This window comes from Anabrus simplex, chromosome 2 (assembly GCF_040414725.1).
Source record: "Anabrus simplex isolate iqAnaSimp1 chromosome 2, ASM4041472v1, whole genome shotgun sequence".
Lineage (NCBI taxonomy): Eukaryota > Metazoa > Arthropoda > Insecta > Orthoptera > Tettigoniidae > Anabrus > Anabrus simplex.
This window is the reverse complement of record NC_090266.1, coordinates 1194787967-1194803946: the sequence shown is the minus strand read 5'-3', so window position 1 is coordinate 1194803946 and position 15980 is coordinate 1194787967. Positions and strand designations below refer to the sequence as shown.

General features: G+C 39.5%; 1 protein-coding gene across 2 annotated transcripts in view; it reads left to right on the top strand.

Annotated features, from left to right (window-relative positions):
• The first annotated feature begins 5012 nt into the window (after positions 1-5012).
• The window catches only part of LOC136863402 (PCNA-associated factor), a 37785-nt gene continuing 26817 nt past the window's right edge, over positions 5013-15980 (top strand). The window contains exon 1 of one of the 2 annotated variants that reach the window (XM_067139813.2): positions 5013-5336. In XM_067139813.2, the coding sequence (XP_066995914.1) occupies positions 5303-5336 (34 nt within the window). In that variant the 5' untranslated portion in view covers positions 5013-5302. The remainder of the gene's footprint in view (positions 5337-15980) is intronic. The other variant, XM_067139812.2, reaches the window with a different exon arrangement.

Here is a 15980-nt window from a genome sequence, read left to right as displayed (position 1 = left end):
TTTACATTGAGAAGATGTTCAAAATATTCCCTCCACCTCTCTAGTGATTCCCTCGGGTCTATTATGAGTTCACCTGAATTACTCAAAACACTGTTCATTTCCTTTTTCCCAGCCTTCCTAAGATTTTTTGTTACTGTCCAGAAAGGTTTCCCTGCTGCTTGACCTAGCCTTTCCAGGTTATTACCAAAATCTTCCCATGACTTCTTTTTGGATTCAACAACTATTTGTTTCGCTCTGTTTCTTTCATCTACGTACCAATCCCTGTCTGCCTCGGCCCTTGTTTGGGGCCATTTCTGATAAGCCTTCTTTTATAAATTTATTAAGGATGATCTGTTTGTTTAGTAGAAAAAAATTTTCGGCATAAATTGTATATTATTGTATTCTAGAAAATATTTTTTCTTCTCTTGTTAATTTAAAATTTAGTGCTTGACAATAATGTATTTTAGTGTACCATTTGCCACCGAGGTAGACACCTCATTTGCAAATAAAGATATTTTGATTTGATTTGATAATTATTATTATTATTTATATTATTATCATCGACATTTTGTACGATAAATGTATTTTTATTTGAGTGGGTACTTGTGGTTTTGCATGGTATTTAATGTAAGGATGATTATGCTATTTGTTGACACCCATTTATCATATTTGCCGTCCGGAGTTGCATATGTGAAATTATTTTATGGTGTGTCTGTTTCAACTTGACGTTTAAAAAGTAATTCTCCCACGGAAAGTAAAATTGGATTTTGAATAGAATTACGCGATAACGCTACTTTAGGTGTATAATTATTCGTATTTTGAGTTAGTTACTTGCATTTCATGATCATGATGTTCGACTTGTGACGTTTTCCTTAGATAACTAGGAACGAGCACGCATAACCTACTCCTCAACCTCTCATATCACCCACCGATGTCTACCATGTTTTATCTATGTTACGGTCTGATGTAATTGTAGTTGGCCTTGGTCTGAGGATTGGAGTCGGTCTTGCTACATCCAAGACCAACTACAATTGCATCAGACCGTAATCCAGAAAAAACATGGCGGACATCGTTGGGCGATGTGAGAGTTTGAAGGGAAGTTTATACATGTTTGTTCCGAGTCACCTAAAGTAAAGATCACAAGTCGAACGTCATGATATGCTACTCACTAACTCAAAATATGATTAATTAAACCCCAGAAGTAGCATTGTCGCGTATTGTAAGTCTAATTTTAATTTCAGAGGGGAAAATAACGAAGGGAGAATTATTGTACCGTCAGGTTGAATGAGACACAGAGTATAAAAATATTTCACACATGAATCTCCGGTCAGCAAATACGATATATGGATGTCAACAAAGAACATTATTAACCTTACATGAAATACTACTGTATGCAACACCACCATTAACCACAGCCCATTATATAAAACACGCAAACACTTTTCTCCAACAAAATTTCAACCCTCCAAAATCCACATGTATTATTGAGTAGGTACAAGCGATATTTGTATGATACGCTTGACCGTCTAAAGCACTCGTCACATTAAAATTCACCAGAATTGATGGCATAATTGTATTTTATATACAAAATGAACATAATCTTCATCTTCACTCACGGGAAATAGGGTTAGGTTTAGTTCACGCACGTTCATTGTAAAACGTTGAAAATTAATTACATCATTCTTGCACCACCGTTTAGGACTAAGTTAGTCGCTAAATCACAAATCTTGGCCAAGATTTTCCGTATCTTTGTGGGACTAATTTAGTTTTCTTTGTAGTAAGGTACGTTGGCTGATAGGGCAAATGTTAGGATAGAAATAATTAGTTTTAACTAACGGTGGGCAAAATTCTCGTTGGAGGTACTCGAGACTGACGTCACCACTCTCGATGCATCTTCGAGGTCTACGTAGGGATGGGCATAGCTCTCGTTTGAGATACTCGAGCCCGACGTCATTATCTCGATGCATCTCGAGGCACGCTCCAATAGGACCTCAGCCAGGACGAATATGGTAGAAACAGAAATGATTAGGAAACATTGAACACGAGCTGTTAGTATGGCTCAGTTGGATAAATAGCATCGTTGGGTATTATCCTCCGCTACGTTTTGTGGTGGTTCTAATATTTTTGTTTGTTTTTGTTTTACAATCGCAATTTCGTCTACCAAACACAAGCCTGCTCGTGCAGAAAGAACCGAATCGCTAATAGAAGTAATTGTTACGTTACTGAACGTTATAAAATAACCAATATATAATAAAATCTCTTCCACTTGAACAAATGCAATATACACCGATCATAATGTCTCGTGGCCATGTCATCAGATCAGTTAGCTTTGTATCTGTATTGCTCTGAAATAGTTCGTTCGTAATCTGTTTTTCCTCCAGGGTCGGGTTTTCCCTCTGACTCAGCGAGGGATCCCACCCCTACCGCCTCAAGGGCAGTGTCCTGGAGCTTCAGACTCTGTGTCGGGGGATACAACTGGGGAGGATGACCAGTACCTCGCCTAGGCGGCCTCACCTGCTATGCTGAACAGGGGCCTTGTGTGATTATGGGAAGTCTGGAAAGGATAGCCAAGGAAGGAAGCGGCCGTGGCCTTAAATTAGGTACCATCCCGGCATTTGTCTGGAGGAGAATTGGGAAATCACGGAAAACCACTTCCAGGATGGCTGAGGAGGGAATCGAACCCCTCTCTACTCAGTTGACCTCCCGAGGCTGAGTGGACCCCGTTCCAGCCCTCGTACCACTTTTCAAATTTCGTGGCAGAGCCCGGGTCTCTGGGGGTGGCAGCTAATCACACTAACCACTACACCACAGAGGCGGACGCACTGAAATAGTACTCATAATAATGTTATTTGTTTTACGTCCGTCCTAAATGCTAGTTCCTGACAGACGCCGGGGTGTGGGAATTATGTCCCGCAGGAGTTCTTTAACGTGCTGGAAGCCAACGACATGGAATAGTTACCTTTAAAACAGTACACTGACAGAAAATATTGAACACACTGTGATAAAAGTGTACGTGTTTCTACAGAGGTTACCTCATTACTGTGTTTTGTGTTGTACATTTTGGTTATTACATATTGCAGGCTTTGCTACTCTGGGTTTTGTGTTGGACGTTTCAGTTATTGTATATTGCAGGCTTTTTCTCTGTTGTGAAGATATTTCCACAGAAATAAGGTTGTTTGCGGTCATAAAACCGAATAAATCATAATTTATTTACCGGTTCTACTCTATAACGAGTCACCGGAGACCACGGGTACCATCTACCAATATACACAGAAAGTTTCCCTCATTAATTTCGGAAAGTTTGTCGACAGAGTTCGGCTTCATCCTGTGTATGTGCCTTCAGGTCGGATAATATTGTGGCTGGTCTTGAATGATCCTTTTCATGGAAACGATCCATTTGTTACCATACTTATATAAAAGTATCGATAGTCCAGAAGGAGACTTAACCCGAGAACGAGTCCCTTTTCAGATACATGCACACATACACCAGTATCTTTATGCCATTACCGGTATATTTTCCTTTCTGTTCAAATTATTACACAGCTTGATGCGTCGTAAAAGAAATGGTTTCAATAAAATGTTAAAAATATGTCACACTTTTCATTACTATTTATTTCACATACCCAGTCCCCGAACCATAGGAACTAATTAATGAAGAATAAAATGCCTTATCTAGCCGAGAATTGAACTCTGAAGCCCTGGGACCAAACGCCAGCACGCTAACCATTTCGCCAAGTAAGCGGACAGTGTATAAGTAAAATGCATGAAGTACAGGTAGTGAGTTGACTGCGAGTAGATTAAAAAGAAGTGGGCGTATCGTCATTAGTTGTTATAATGATGTGTTTTGCTTTACGTCCCACTAACTACTTATTAAGATTTTAGGAGACGTCATTACTTGATCAGCAGGCGTAATATAGTCGAGGGATAACATGCGCATGATGTCCCGATTCAAACTTCGAGATAGGATTACCGGTACGAATCATGGACAGCATCACTTGCTCGAAATGCATCGAGAGCTCTCGATACGTTTCCCAGCACTGCCTCGAGACAAAGGGCTCATTCGCCTGACGTCACTATACGGCATCGAGATAGCATCATTAGGCACGCACTGCATCGCTTGCTCAGAATGCATCGGGAGCTTTGCATCACGCGACCCATCACTAGTTTTAACTTCCGAAGTTTGCGCGTCACTCGAATTAGATCACCACCTTCTATCGGTATATAATGTTTCCCTAACAATACATTTGATTTCAAAAATGATAAAATGATTAATGCACACAACATTATTAAGCCTATGATTCGGTTCGAAGTTCTCCTTACGAATGCTCTTAACCCAATTTTGCCTTACTAACTTACTAGGTATTTTGGAAACGAGAACACTGAAGATCTTACTTCCATCCAGGCAGAGAGCACATTAAACTATAAACATATTGCATAGGTAACTAAAAATGAAGAAAATACCTTCGGAGGAGAACACGAGAATCAACATTAACCTAATCACCACCGATATTTGTGGAATAAATAAGCTCTTTGAGAACAAACAGTTTCTTACGGCACTGAAAGAGGATCTATAACCTTCTTACGACTATAAATAAATAAAAATGAAATGACGTATGGCTTTTAGTGGCGGGAGTGTCCAAGGACACGTTCGGCTCGCCAAATGCAGGTCTTTTGATTTGACACCCGTGGGTGACCTGCGCGTCGTGATGAGGATGAAATTATGTTGAAGACGACACGTACGACCGTGCCGGGAATTGAACGTGGGTCCCTTGTGACCAAAGACCAGCACGTTAACCATTTAGCCATGGAGCCGGACTATAAGTAAATATAATGAACGATTAATAATATTCAAATTTCCGTAAATATTTTGTAACAACAAACCAAAACAAAAGCATGCTAACCCTCCAGCTATCGCCATTGTGGGCAGTTTCGATAGGTCGGTTAATGTCTGAGATATTGTAGTTGGCCTTGCTACATCCTCTGTTGATTATATTAGCGATTCCTCGTTTGACAATATGTTTCGATCTGAGAGTATCAATTGTCGACTATCTGGAATGTCGATCGTGTGGAAAAAAGGGAGGGAAATTTTCATTGTGGCGGCGCGGGCTACAGTGGTGATAGTGTACTGCTGTGTTGTAGAATTGTGAAGGCACGCGAATTAAGTTGAGTTGTAGAGGACTGGTGGATTTTTGAATCCCAAATAAATATCCGCAAGACAAGACAAGACTGGTGGATAGTTTTTTATAGTTTCATAGTCTTGCAGCAGTAGACATAATTTAGAATCACTTGTTCTTGGTTGATAGTACTGATTATATCTTGAAAAATGGTCCGAACAAAGGCTGATCCTGGAGCGAAAGGTACGATTATGTCTTTATTTACCCGCTATAATTCTCCGGGAACTTAAACCAAATATGTAATCTCGTGAATTTTTGAAATTAAGGAAGTAGTCATACGGAAGGTTTGTGGAGTGATTATGTTTCTAAAACTTTGGTATGTGATTTAGGATTTAGTAAAATGCGCAAGCGTGTTTTTGTGTGTGTCGATTTTCGGGTCTATGTTCCAGTTTTACTTTTTGTTTATATAACATAACATATTGCTTAACTAGTTAATTATGCCCTCGTTTTTCGCGTTACTGGAAGCGGACAGTTTGTTGTGTGACGACGAAATTAACGCTGATATTTGTCTTGACGACATGCCTTGCAGCTGTTCAGGATGCTTTTTGCCACTGCGGAATTTCTACAGAACCTAGTCGGAAGAAATTATGTTGGTGATTATGCGTTGTTAGAGTATGCGTGGACGTGTTAACAGGCACTGTTTTCTTATCAAATTAGTGTTTATGTCCGTTGCTGTACATTTTAACCTCCGATATTATTTTTTATCATTCCCTCTTGATTGCTAGAAGTTCATCCGCACTTGGACCAATATGTAGGATTTTACATTAATCATAATAATGATGAGGACATTTTCTTTTGGATTTTGCAGGAGATATTGAAAGCAGCCTACTTGTCCCAGTTAACTTACTGTTGCGGCTTGGCTGGCCTCAATCAGTGTCGAGAGACATTCAGTTTCACCGTAGTTTATTGCTGACATTCTCTCATAGTTTCCCCAAGTGTTAGTTACATCGGTGAAGAACATGCTGGTTGTTTGAAGGTAAATTGTAGTTCTTCAAACTGAACTATATTAGGAATAACCTGCCAGCAACGATATAACGAAACCCAATACTATACTTTTGGTAGTTGAAGATTGCACTGTGCACAGATAGAATGTCTCAGATTTTGTTTAGACCTCTGTTTTGTAAAATAGCATGAGGGGTTTAGGTTGTAATTCTTTTACTATGCCATTATCTCTAAATAGGTTGCCCATTATACCTTCAGACACTTTGCTTCTTGGCATTTTATCTCTTTCTTTCAAACTTACCTCTAACTATGGTCTTTGCCGCATTTGGCTCTATTTTATTTGGAATCGTAGTAAAAAGCGCTGATAAAAGTAAATGCTCTATTAATTATTTGTTCTTTATCATATTTTTGTACACTCTTTCGCTATACTGTTATTGATATTTAAATTATGCATCTGTATGATAAGCCTATTTATTTTTGAAATGAGTTCTTGACCTGTGTGGTAGGCCATTTTTGTGTTGCTGTCACCTTATTGAGTGTATAAGTTTCATGTTCATTTTGCTAACCCACGAACCTACTACGCTGGCGTAGCAGGGGCGAGGTGATACTCCCAGGTGGCGGATAGTGGGGTCGTAACCGGCTTGCCGGCGGACTTGAGCGAAATAAAATAACGCTCGTGGATCAAACCCACATCCCCTGTGGGTGGGGGACACAGGCGAAGAATACACCCATGGTATCCCCTGCCTGTCATAAGGGGCGACCAAGTGATGATCGAATTAGGACCATGAGACTACCTGTAATTAGGACCGCCGCATTAGATACACAATAGGTTTTTTATTAGTAGCGACAGTGTGTGAATCAGGGTGGGTTTTACAGTACCTCTGATTAGTACCACTGTATGAGCGACACCATGGGTCTGCCTTGCCTATGGTTAGTACCCACTATGTGAGGAACACCACAGGGTAGTACGAGTCCCTGTGATTAGTACACCTACCGGTATGCGAGGAACACCATAGGTTTGCGTTGTCTGTAAATGGCGCCACAGTGTGAGAAACGTCATAGGTCTGTGTTACACGTGCACATTTCATTACCTGTGAGTAATACACTAATTTATGGAATACCACGAGTCTCTGCTATTTTGATTAGTACCGCAACATTACAAATACCATGGTTCTACTTTCCTAGTGACATGGATTTTGGACCCCTTTAGACTACAAGCATCATCGATTCAGTTTTGTGCTTTAGAAGCAGTACCTTGATCAGTACTACTATTGTTTAACACTAGTTTCTGGGAATGTGGGGCATTGCGGGTCGGATCCACTGGTTTTTTTAAAATTCATGTCCATCCATTCATTCTTCGTCATGACGTTTTGTATTCTGGTCAGTGGATGATTTTGGACTTTTAAATTGTTATTGTATTTCGTCTCATTTCATACCATTAGGGGCTGATGACCTAGATGTTAGGCCCCTTTAAACAATAATCATCTTCATCAATTTTACTCAGACCGAGCAAGTTGGCCATGCGGTTTGGGGTGCAGATCTGTGAGCTTGTATTTAGTGGGTTCGAACCCCACTGTCGACAGCCCTGAAGATGGTTTTCTATGGTTTCTCACATCAGGCAAATGCTGGGGCTGTGCCTTAATTAAGGCCATGGCCACTTTCTTCCCACACCTAGCCCTTTCCTAACCCATCGTTGCCATAAGACCTATCTGTGTCGGTGCAGTGAAAACCAACTTGTAATAAAAAATAAAATAAAAAACTATTGATGGACTGAGTAAGGCACTGGCTTTCTGATCCCATGTCAGCAAGTTCGATTGTGGCTCAGTCCAGTGGTATTTGAAGGTGCTCAAATACGTCAGCCCAATGCCAATAGATTTACCAGCACGTAAAAGAACTGTGGAAAATTTTCCAACACCTTGGCATCTTAAAAACATAAGAAAATTAGTTAGGGGGTGTAAAACCAATACCATTATTATTTATTATAATTTTAATAATCACTATTTAGCAGTCAATTCCATATTTTTTAATTATTCAAATAGGATACTATAAACTTTTTTTTTCCTTTCAAATATTGATAGTGTATGACAGTTGCTGGTTTCTGGATGTGGGAAAAATCTAGATTCAGTAACAGCATTCATCTAAATTAAGTTTCACGAAAGAATGTAAATAAATAATGATTGTGATCGTATTAACCCTGACAGTAACACCATACGTTTTTCTGACGTGTTGTGCGAATGAATGCCATTTATTCCTCTTAAGGAGCGGAGAGTTATCCCCTCCACCACCTCTATTCCTTGTTCATTCCATCTGGTAACTTTAATGTAACTTTAAATAATAGGCTTTGAGTGACACGTCTTCGAAACGTGTGGTGTAACTAAAGCGATATTTATAGACATGTTACTGTCAGGGTTAATCATTGCTTCGGTATCAGTCACTCTGGTACTGATGTCGAGATCTCAAGACTTCTTTCTGTTCATACTTTTTTTTTTCTTTGATCTTATTTCAGTCCAGGAATCTGTTCCACATTATCCTTTATTTCATCTGAATCATCTTCCTAAAAGTTCAAAGTTAAGCAACATTGGTCATGCAAAAGTTTCTTGTCTAGCAGTTTTACTTTACATTAGCACATACAGGTTTTCAGCAATGGTGGGTTGGGGATAGGCTAAGGCTCTGAAGGTATCAGCCATAACCTTAATTAAGGTACAGTCCCAGCATCTGTGTGGTATAAAAACAAGGAATCCGCAGATAACCGTTTTCAAGGCTGACAATGCCATGGTGGGTTTCGAACCTGTAGTCTCCCAAATGCAAGCTTACAGAAACAGAGTCCATACTGGTATTACTTTAAAAGCAGTACAAGAAATGAAGTGCATAAATTAAACAGTGAATTATAAATTTTACCTTGCAAGTTATTTACATGTAGGAGAGAAAGGAGTGTTCAGTACGGGATTTCCCCCCCCCCCCCAAAAAAAAGTATCATTACTTTCCAAAATAACCTGGTGAATAACTACTGCTATTGGCTGAAATTATTCAATTAGACATCACTCCCATATTATTATGATAGTCCAGCTCCATGGCTAAATGGTTAGTGTGTTGGCCTTTGGTCACAGGGGTTCCGGCTTCGATTCCCAGCAGGGTCGGGAATTTTAATCATGGTTAATTTCGCTGGCATGGGGGCCGGGGTGTATGTGTCGTCTTCATCATCATTTCATACTCACCATGATGCGCAGGTCACCTACGGGCGTCAAATCAAAAGACCTGCACCTGGCGAGCCGAACATGTCCTCGGACACTCCCGGCACTAAAAGCCATACGCCATTTCATTTATGATGATAATGTCATTACTAACTATGGGGCATTAAAAACCCCTAAACCAATGGTGATAAATTAATACACACACCTAAGCAAAGTTTAACTCCTTATGCCTGATAATAAACCACCGGTGCTACATTTTCTAAACCCTTACACCAAAAATAAACTAGTGGTGATAAATTAATTTACCCACACTCCTAAATGAAGTCCAACCCCTTAATGAAAGAGTAAAGAAACCAATGATGAAATGTTATCTTCATATTGCAACCTCTGCTTATGTCAGCAGTAGCTAGCATTGTCTGGTGACTACAGTAAGCCGCTAAGAACAGCAGAGCATCATCTTTCATTCCTGTTTGCAGCTTTCTCTTGTATTTAGTTTTACACAGTTACTGAAGTTCTACTTCCATACCACATAGACAACTCTCTTGATGGCATGGAAAATACAGTGTATAGTTGAATTGTCTGCAATAAACTCGGAGATATGGCGGGTGCGCATAAGTTGGCAGCGGAGCATTGACTTATTACATTGAGCAGGTACTATCCTTGAACTGAATAGCATTCGAGCTCAGTGTGAAGGTTGTGCTTTTAACAAGTGGTTGTGCTTTTGAAGTCAGTATGGTAATGACTGAAATCAGTGTTTGTATTGGAGTAAGTCTTCCTTGAAGGCTGTAAGTGTTTGGAAAATGTAAAATTTAAATTTTGTGAACATTTTCCAAAGCAAAACTGGACAGAACTTCTGATATGTTGAGGAATCCCGCTAAATCAGTACAGAAATTAGCGTAGGAGATGGATGTTTCTGTGAGGTCGGGACATAGAGCTGTACATAAGGAACTTAAATTGCATCCTTAAATTTACAGTTGTCCACAAATTGAAAGAAGCAGATCATGCGAAGAGAGTACAAAATTGTCAGTGGTTCCAGTTGTTCATCAATTGACAATCACTTAGGTGTTTTAGACAGAGCTTTTTTTCAGTGATGCCTTTCTAGATTTATTAATAGCCAGGATATGTGTATTTTGTTGTCAACTACACAAAAAATTGGAGTATGGACTGCCATTCCCAGAGCATAACTCATAGGACCATTTTAAAAAAATACTACCATCGCTACTTCAGAAGTTACAGGGTTGTGAGCAACTACAAAAAGACCTAGACATTATTGTGAGGTGGACTGCAGACAGTTGTATGATAGTAAACGGGATGAATCGCCATAACACTTCTCTGAGTTGGTGCAGCGTAAAACAAATAATGAAGACATATAGGCCTATTTGATGAAATGTGTGGTCACTTCTCTGTTGAAGTAATAGAAAAGATATTTGTAGAACTTTAATGTACTGTCAGTGTTTATATTTTTTTATTTAACCCTCTGTCAGTCTCGATATATAAAGTTTTAAGACAGGTTGCAATGAGCCTGAGAGATCCCCTGCATTTATAAGTATCTGGAAGTTCATGTGGGCAGCTGTGAAGAACTACTTGTTTTATAGGTGCATTGGAGTCGGTTAAAAAGGGTTTAGCGAAAGTCTGATTCCAAAATTAGCTGCGATTGATAACTATTTTCTTCAAAATTTTAGGTATCTTTGCAGTATTTGCAATTTTAATCGCAGATCAAACCGTGTACTGGCTGTTAATAGGTCTCGGCAATAACAGCAAACATAGTAAATATCATAAACAGGGCTAAATTGATCATGTATCATCCCCGTTCTAGCAAACTAACGAATCTGTAAAGTGTCCAAAATTTGGAGAGGCTGAAAGAAGTTGTGATTACTCATGTAAAATCAATTTTTATATTTAATGATTGGTTTTATGTGTTAACCCTACAGAATGAGCTGCAGATGAGACTTTGTCAGAGGGCAGACATTATATAATAAAACCTAGACCAAAACTTAAGAACTACAGGTTTCCTAGTTTGTCGCTTTTGCTAGTTTGCCATAGTGGGGACAATATCCATCATTAAGGATTCTACCAGAACACAAAGATTTTCGACACAAAGGAATATCCATGTCATTTAAGTGGGCAGTAACTAGAGAGCACTAGCATTTTATGTTATACTACAGATTGTGATAACACGTAATACAAAAATGTTTCCTGAATCAAACATGGCAAAATACGCATTGGCACCATAATGAAAAAGAACCTGTGGTGTCTGAAGTTTTGTTGTAAACAGTATGACATTCTTTCCAGCTTATCTTACCACATTCACTATGTAATTATCAGTTTGAATATAAAATATACCAGAATCCATGTTTCAACCTTTCTTAACATCATTAGCACCCACTGCAAACAAAATCTGTATGTTGTAAACAGATTGCCGGGGAACAAATTCTGCATTCATACTTCAACAATCTTCTCTTGCCAGTCTCAGCTGTGCACATGAAGCATATCTGCCTTTTTAGTTCTGGTCCTGGCCTATTATCTTCATCCTCATCCTCGGGCTTTACTGGATGGTATCGTTTCAATCTTACCTGCAGACTTAATGGCATGCCAGTTGTTTTCAAACTCCTCCTATAGAAAGTTGTAGAACAAGCTCATTTGAAAGCTGTCTCAGATACTCCTGCCCTTTGAACAATATCTGGCAGCTTCCTAAATAGTAATCTGGGAGTTGATGCCTGCTATGTTCAGCATGCCATACAGTATCACCATAGGCCAGTGATGAGTGTTTATGACTACACTATATGTAGCACACATTTTGTCAGCTTTATCAACACCTCCCTTCATCTGGTTATAAAATGTATTGATACAAGGTTTGCATTTTTCGTTTGTTTCGGGGTCTATTTCAGAGTCACTGTGTTGTTGAGTTTTCAGTAAAACAGTTCTGCCTCTCTTTGAAACATATGATACCAAAATAATAGAAGCCTGAAATCTGAAGAAGCTGGAATATCATTCTCTTCCTCTTGAAGTAAATTCAGGCAGCAGCCCTGTCTTATTTTTTTCACTGTTCCCACGTAAGATAAATCTTCAACCATAGGTACGCTGGTAAACCAATTATCAGCAGTAATGTTGCAGCCAGATTCATTCAGTGGTTCTGTCAGCCTTTTAACAATATCTGTAGGCTTGTTGCCGACACTTGAAGTCCCAATAACGGACCCTTTATATTGGTATTACTTGAAGTCCCGTCGGAGGTCGTAGTACTAAAAGATGAGTTCTTACAGGGAGGTCCGTTTACTGCCTGCTGGGGCGGATAAAGGGAGTGGGGGGTGTGGTTGCAATGGAAACGAGAATGGCCCACTGTGGTTGCAATGGAGATAAGCTTCTTGGCCAGCTCGTGTTGTTGGGAGTTGCCAAACCTCTCGCTTCTGAGTTAGATCTTGTCACAAGTGGTTCGGTGTGAGTTATATTCTATTTCTGTTTTGTGGCCGTTGTTAAGTATCTAATAGTATTTTAAATACAAATTCCGTACAATTATTTTATTTCAATACATATATCGAGCATGATGAATACTCCTCAAGGGAGAGGGAGGTCCAGAACTCGTCCACCTCGTGAAAAATATACTGCCTACCTTGATATGACAATTCATCACCAAGGAAGGGAAATGATGTAGCTGAATTCTTTGAAGAGGAAGCTGCGAATTTTTCGGGAAGGAATGTTCTTTAATTCCATTCCAGCGAATCCAGAAACGCACTGCTAAAGCTCTTAGTATTAGCAAAAGTACTGTGACAAGACTTATGATGGAGAAACGCAACTCAGAAGAGAGTTCATCTAAACTGTCCACGCCTGGAAAGAAGAGGCCTAGAACTTCCAGAATTACAAAGCTGGATCCGTGTAAATAGGATGCTATTCGCTACTTGACAGGCTGTAGGTACCACCCCTGTTAAAGAATAATGTTATTGATTTTACGCCCTGTCAACTACTTTTATGATTTTTGGTGAGGACAAGATGCCAAAATTTAGTCCTGTAGGTGTTCTTCTACGTGCCAGTAAATTTATTGACACGAGGCTGACATATTTGAGCACCTTCAATTACCACCGGACTGAGCTAGGATTGAACCTGCTCAGTTGGGATCAGAAGCCCAGCGCTCTACCGTCTGAGCTTATCAGCCCGGCCGCTGTTGAAGATAACTGAACATGAGACCAAGCTAGTCATAGTTTGGCCAGGTAATCTACAACAGAACACAGCGGTCTGAATGAACGAATAAATGAGCCAGAAGTGAAGGGGAAGGAGAACGGATTGCAGGAATGTGGTAATGCTGTGCAACAGCACGGGCAATGCTCCTTTCTCCAGTCCTAGCTGTTAGAATGCCTCTTTAAATATTAGGGTATAAGTTGCAAATATAATTCATTTTTGCATCGACTAACACACAGATCTTCTCTGTACCATTTCTATCAGTGCCCCAGATATTTTCAAGGCTTTGCCTATTCCCTCTAAGATCCTGCCAAGTACAATAGGCTAAAGAGTGCTTTTATTTCTGTCTGGTCTAAGCTCAGCATCCCTCTCTCACGTAAAGTTTTGTTTCGTGTATTCTGCGTATTGATTTGTGTAAGTAGCAATAGTGTCTATTATCTCCTCCATAAATAAACAGTCAGGTGTCAAGCGGTGATGGAGCTTGCTTTTCCTTGTCCTATAACTCCAGGTAGATATTTTAAGAGACTGTGCTTCTTCCTGGCGTGGACCCAATTGGGATGGCAGCTCTGTACACCATTTTGTCTTGTCTTTCCCTTCATAAAAATTAACACCGGGTTTTAATGGTATTGTTCATCAGTATCATGTCTGTCATCTTCTTGTTCTGTTTCCGAGTCACCATCTTTTGTTTCCAGAAGATTGTTATTGTTTGTGTCACTTTCATCTTCAAAATTCTCGTGTAATCATTGTCATCATCATCCAGCAACAGTCATTTGACATCTCTACATCTTCTGCTCTAAGTTGAAATGTTCCTTCCTACTGGCCATAACGGACGATAAATATAAAATAAAATTTGGACGAAAGTAGTTGCAATGTGCCTGTGAGGCACTGGGCTTGTACAGCACTATCTATATGCTTACGTGGGAAATTACACCAAATTTAGAGTAAACAATTAATTTAAGTACTTACAGAGAACAGTAATTGTTTGCATCTCTTTGAAACACAAATCACAACGGAAAATCACAATGATCTACCAGATCAGATGAAACACTTCTGGCTTATAGAGCGAGTGAACTCGGGCTGCCACGTGACTGACGAATGTGGTAAGGAGCGAGGCTAGTGAGAGGATGACAATTTTAGGACCATGCAGTGGTGCAGTAGTGACCGATGGCTAATGCCTGTGCCTGTAAGATCAGTAGCGACCGACGGAGGGTTAAGACCTACTTTTCCACCTTTCTAATTAACCCAGTGCACATTTGTTGAGTTTTCATATGGATTCCTTGTAAGACAAGGAATTTGGTCATATATTTGAGAAACTTTTCCTTGGGAACATTCATTTGCTTTATAGACCGTGCCCATTTTTTTTATCAGGAACACACAGAATATGCCTAATAATGTACTACAATTGATGAATTACATCTTATTCATCTTATTTCATTCTACAGTTGGATAATAATGAGGATACAACGCATGGTTAGGAACAAACAGATGCTGCAGGCCTATGGAAAGGAAGAACCATGAGTATGATTACAGACCATGAGGGCAACACCATATACAATGTCGAAGACAGTATGAGGATGGGAAGAAAACTTAATCTCTTTGCAGGTGTACAAAGAGACATATTATAGTAGATGGCAGAGTGGGTCCCCCTTCACAAGTGAAGAAAAAAGGAAGGCCATAAAGAAAATATAAAATGTCAAAGTAGTTGTTCCTGAAAATACACAATGTGAAATTCTTATAAACTATTCAAAGAAGACCATGCTGATATTTTAATGTACCATTTTATGCTATATATAATTCAGGTAATATGCCAGATGACTGGTTGATGTCAACATGTATACCAGTATAGAAGAAAAATAACGCAAATAAATTATGCTTGTTGTTTAAAGGGGCCTAACATCTAGGTCATCAGCCCGTGAAGAATTGTGAAGAACACGAACCATTAGCTTGATGAACCATATTTTGAAGATCTTTCCTAAGAATGATCCATGTACGCATATACAGGAAATTAGAAGGAATTGGAGACACCTAGGTTAGGTTCAGAAATGGCTTTGGTACAAGAGGTGCATTTGAGTATTGGTAGAAAGATGCTGTGATGTAAATCAGAATGTGTTTGCTTGATTTGTAGACTTTGAAAATGCTTTTGACAAGGTCTAACATGGAAAGCTTCTACAAATTCTCGAAGTATCTGGCATAGGTGTTAGAATTATTGCTAATTTGTACTGGCACCAAAGAGCTAGGGTGCAAATACAGAACTAAACACTAGAATTTCATTCATTGATGAGTTCGATAAGGGTGCATATTGTCTCCATTGCTGTTTAATGTCTACTCCAAGTTGTTCAGAGAGGCTCTGGAAGATGTAGAAGATACAGGAAACACGCGCACGCATGCACATGCACACACACAGGTAGCTGCATGGTTCTTCTCACAACTGCCTGTCACAAAAACATATTTTGCTAAAATAACTAATTAATAGGGCTATAGTGATATCAGATGCAGAAAACCTTGAAGAAATGACACCTCACTG